This window comes from Nicotiana attenuata, unplaced genomic scaffold (genome assembly GCF_001879085.1).
Source record: "Nicotiana attenuata strain UT unplaced genomic scaffold, NIATTr2, whole genome shotgun sequence".
Taxonomy (NCBI): Eukaryota; Viridiplantae; Streptophyta; class Magnoliopsida; order Solanales; family Solanaceae; genus Nicotiana; species Nicotiana attenuata.
The window spans coordinates 284,449-289,438 of NW_017671193.1; the positions used below are offsets into that span (position 1 = coordinate 284,449).

Here is a 4,990-nt window from a genome sequence, read left to right on the forward strand (position 1 = left end):
ATAACCAAAATAGTTTTCTGTCAATCTTATTTTACGTTTTTACTGAATTATATTTCTGTATTCATTTGTTAGTCACGTAATTATATCTAATAATCTAACTTATTATTTATTTTCCTTACATAAATTATACTCTCTCCGTCCCAATTTATATGAAATTGTTTGATTGGACACGGAATTTATGAAATAAAGGAAGACTTTTGAAACTTATAATCTAAAATAAATCATAGAAATTTGTGGGCTAAAAATCATCTCATTAAGGGTAAAAAAATCTAAAGTTGAATTGTTACCAAAAATAGAAAGGGTCTGACTTAAAAAAAGGAGTCACATAAGTTGGGACAAATGAAGTATGTTTTCTGGGTTCTCCCATTTCAGTTGTGATGCAATCAACGTTAAATTCATCTAATTTTTTGTACTTTATAAAATTAAGTTCTCATTTTTTTTCATTTCACATCCTCACTTGTCTAATTTTTCAAAAAATGAAACTGATTAAAATTTTATATATATAGACCTTTTATTAAAGTTTTGCTTTAGGCTTCGGATGTTGCTGAGCCGCCCCAGGGCGGGTTTGCTTCATAAAATTAAGTTCTCATTTTTTTTCATTTCACATCCTCACTTGTCTAATTTTTCAAAAAATGAAACTGATTAAAATTTTATATATATAGACCTTTTATTAAAGTTTTGCTTTAGGCTTCGGATGTTGCTGAGCCGCCCCAGGACGGGTTTGCTTCATCGTGAAAGAAGACAAGTTAACAATCTTCTTTAGATACTACAAATTAGGAAAATTCGTGGAGTCAAGTCTTATTATCGCTTGATTTCCAAGCCTAAATCGTGTGAATTGGTTCTGCGTAAGAGCTGACACAACCATGCACAGACCATACGCGTCACACAAATCTAATCAGCACGTGTTCCACTTGAATCTTCTAACCTCAGAATAGCCAACCTTGACCCTTGGCCAGTAAAGTTAGTAAAGTCTTGCTCTCCACAATGACGGCGTCACTTCCGTCACCACCCTCTCATTTTCACATTTTATAGTAGTAAATTCGGTATGAAATGATCCCAAAAAACATTATACAAAAACAAATAGAGAAAGAGGATTTATTAGGGGGACAAAGTCGTCGTGGACCCCACTCCCCAAAATTGAAGAAAAAGGAAGGAAAACGCGAGCTCTTGAATCTTTAAAAGGCTGGTCACCGCCTCATTTGCAGCCACAACATCTTCCACATTATACTTGTCTTCCTCCTCCATCCAATTACGTAAACGTAGTATATAGCATACATACATAGATGGGTGCTTGTTTGTCTTCCTCTTCCGTCATCGATGCAAAAGATCAGAAGCCCTCCTCCGCCTACGTGATCTCAGCCAACGGAGAGCTCCGTCAATATACAGTTCCCATCAACGTCTCTCAAGTTCTTCAGTCTGAGATGCCTTCTGATGCTTCCTTCATCTGCAATTCCGACCGCCTTTACTTCGACGATTTCATACCTCGTTTGGATTCTGAATACCAGCTTCAGCCCGGTCAGATCTATTTCGTGCTCCCTACTTCCAAGCTTCAGTATCGCTTGAGTGCGTCTGAAATGGCAGCTCTTGCCGTTAAAGCAAGCGCTGCTCTCGAGGACCTCAACAAAAACAACCGTCGCCATTCTAAGAAGTTTATAAGGAAGAATAAGAAGAGCAATTCTCGGATTTCACCAATGCTTCTCCAAGTGGAAGATGAATCTCGAGATAATTATACTCAAAGTCAAAGCAATTATAGGGCTCCGTCCATGGGGCTTGGCGTTTCCATGAGATCTGCTTCTGTCAGAAAATTGCAACGAATATCTTCGCGGCGGGCAAAGATGGCTGTGCGCTCCTTCAGGAAGCTTATGACTATTCAAGAAGGATCCGTTCTCTTGTTTACTTAACTAATTAATTACTTCATTATTTTGTTCTTTTGACGGGAGCGTGAAGGAGAGAGGTTAATTTCTTCTCGAGTTGAAGGGCTTTCTCCTCATTTTCACTTTTCATGGGCAGTAACATGCTATAGGTTGTAACATGCCCTCATCTTCTCTCGCTCTCGGCATGTAAATAAAAATATGCGGGAGTTGCAGAGCATAAGATCAAATTCAGCTGTTTGTAAACTTAGTAATTAACCTTTTTGTGCAATATAATTCCCTATTTTCTTGTGAACTGAAATAGTAAATCATCAAAATTAAACTCAGTTGCATCGGCAAAAACATGGCCGCCAAGATTTAATCATCATCTGCAAATGGGCTATTCTTCATCTTATTGCATGTTTTTTATTTTTGAATTGTAATAGGTTCATATTAGAATTTGAAATTTATGACTCATTTTAAGTTATTGGTTCTTGATCACGCCCAACTCTAGTCCTAAAAAGAATAAGCGGTCGCTGCAAATTTAATCTGGTCTAAAAGTCCGGAGTCGAATCCCACAGAGAACTAAGGCTTAGCTATATCTGTTTAATATCACTAAGAAAACAAGATTGAACAATTTTCTAAATTATAAAGATTGAGATTTATATTTCTAACTAATTAACTAGCAAATACTACAAAACGATAAAATTATCAACTAACGAGACAAAGGGTTGGAGACTAAATTAAGGAGGTCTAGAGTTATGGTTTCCCCAATTGTCGGAATCCTTCTAGCTATGTTCCCTACAATTTTGTCAATGTATTCTCTATCGATCGTGAGCACTTTAGGTGCCGTAATTCTCTCTCGAGCAACTACAGCAATTTACTAGACATATTCTCTCGAACTACGCTAGTTGGCTTTATCTAACCGCTCACTATGACCACGTCAAGGCTTTGTTATTTCTAAACCTACCTTTAAACCCAATGTATTGATTTCTCACATACGTTAGGAGTGACGTTGTTCAACAACCAGTTAAATATGTATCCTTTCTCAAGCAACACATAATAAATAGGCACAGTCAATCGATGTCCATTCAATCAACAACAATAAACACGTAGTTGAACAAGTAGAGAAATCCAACGGCTCAATTATATAAAAACATAACAAGAATTTATCCTGCAAAAGGTTCTATCAAAACCCTAGAAAACAAATTAGTAATTCATAATAGTATGTAAAACTACAATAGTAAAAGTCATAACCAACAACAGAAAATAGGAAGAGGAAGGAAAAACTCGTTGAAGAATTCCCCGCCTTGCTCCTATTGTGTTTTTGCCTCCTTAGGTCGAATTTGTGTCAAAAATTGGTCTCCTCCCTTAGGTCTAAATTATGTCAAAAGTGTGTCCAAAATTGGTCGCCTCCCTCAAAAATACCGTTTTTCCATGTATATATACCAAGTAGGGTCGGGCCCAAACTATTGTACCTTCTCCTACGCGAAAAAGGATAATTTTTTCAGGTCTGGACGCCGCAGTCGCGGTCAACCGCGGTACTACCGCGGTATATGGCAAGTATACTGCCTCAGCCTGCCTCAAGTCCGCGGTCGCGGTTTCGACCGCGTTTTTCACCCTGTTCCATTTGGAATTTAGAAAAACGTAAAACATGAAAGTTGTAGCCCTTTGAGTTAGCTTTCCAACCATATATTGTGTAGCCCAAATGGAGTTCTGAGCAAAACGTTATGTGCATTTTACTAGACAGCGCACAATATGCCTACTCGATTCTTCGTTTTGTTGCTCTATCATCCGTTGATCCCCGAATACGATCTTGGCTTAATTCCTTGGACTTTTACTCAGACTTCAAAGCTCCAAATCACTTGAATTCATTCCATAACATCTACATAGCTCAGAATCACTCCTACAAGGCATAAAACACTCAACTAGTGCAAGACACTAGCGATTAAAGCTCAAACTCAATTAAAGTGCAGTAAATTTGAGTGTAATAAGCGACTAAAATACGTAATTATAACCTACCATCAGTTCTAAATTAATAATTTATACCTATTAAATAAACTTTTTAAATATAAATAATTAAATACAAAATTTAAACCAAAGTTATTGGATTTGGCTGAACCGTACTATAGACTATAGCTCTGCCCCTGAATAGACTTTGTTTCGATCGTCTTCGTTTACCTTATTAACGAATTAAAGTTGTTATGTCATTGTCAAGTACGAGTAGGTAAAAAATAATTGGAGCATCTCCTTTTACAATCTATATTTGGAAAAAAAGTTGTTCTATTAAAAAATAAACATTTTTATTCACATGGTTATAGTATGTCAAAAGTCATAGCTGGATGATGGTTTTTAGGAGGAATGGAGTAGAAAGAAATTAACGTGTGGAGAAGTCGTCGCTTACGATTATTAATTAAATGTAAATGAGGAATCCTAGTGGGAGAGAACTTTCTCCAAGGGCCAGGCAAAAACAGCGGCCAATGATCCATTCTTATGCAAAACAACAAAAGTTCAAGTGTGGGATTGGCGAATAAATTAATTAGATTGAAATTTTAGGATAACGGCTTTGAATTATTATAGTTGTTCACATCCTTTACTACTTCTCCTCCAAGTTTTACTTTACATCTTCTAATGCATCACAACGGAAATTGCCGTGTCAAATTATTTACTAATATTCTTGCACTAGTTTCAAACTCGTGGTCCTTGAACTGCTTTTCCAATTCTTACGGCATACTATTTTGTCCCCAATTCCATTGCAAAAACTATGTGCTAGCCAATACACATTTCAATCGCGGCCTTGAATATTAAGCAAAATTTCTTCTATCAAATATTAGTGTAGATGGCAGTTGGAGAATATTTGGGCTGAAGTTGGAAACAAGAGTTTTTGAATTGAATGTATAGGTCCAAATTTGGCGACTTAGCGGTAACGGATAAGTAAGACAAAGGACAGGGTCGACCACGATATAACGATTAAAGGTTGCTCTCACAAAGGCTGGTGCCAGAAATGGGCAGCCGAGGTGAGAAAATAACTGTAGCATAGGTTCAGATATTCTTTATGCTGTACTTTTTAGGGTTTTTGGGGAATATCCCTTATAAATAGGAAGAGATAGAAAACAAAAAAGGGGATCTTCTTGACTTTT

General features: G+C 36.8%; 1 protein-coding gene across 1 annotated transcript; it reads left to right on the forward strand.

The window, feature by feature from the left end:
• The first annotated feature begins 1,172 nt into the window (after window positions 1-1,172).
• Window positions 1,173-2,197, forward strand: LOC109206584. The gene has a single exon (XM_019369420.1). It carries the CDS (start codon window positions 1,284-1,286, stop codon window positions 1,899-1,901), a length of 618 nt encoding a protein of 205 aa, XP_019224965.1. The 5' UTR covers window positions 1,173-1,283; the 3' UTR covers window positions 1,902-2,197.
• Window positions 2,198-4,990: the final 2,793 nt, after the last annotated feature.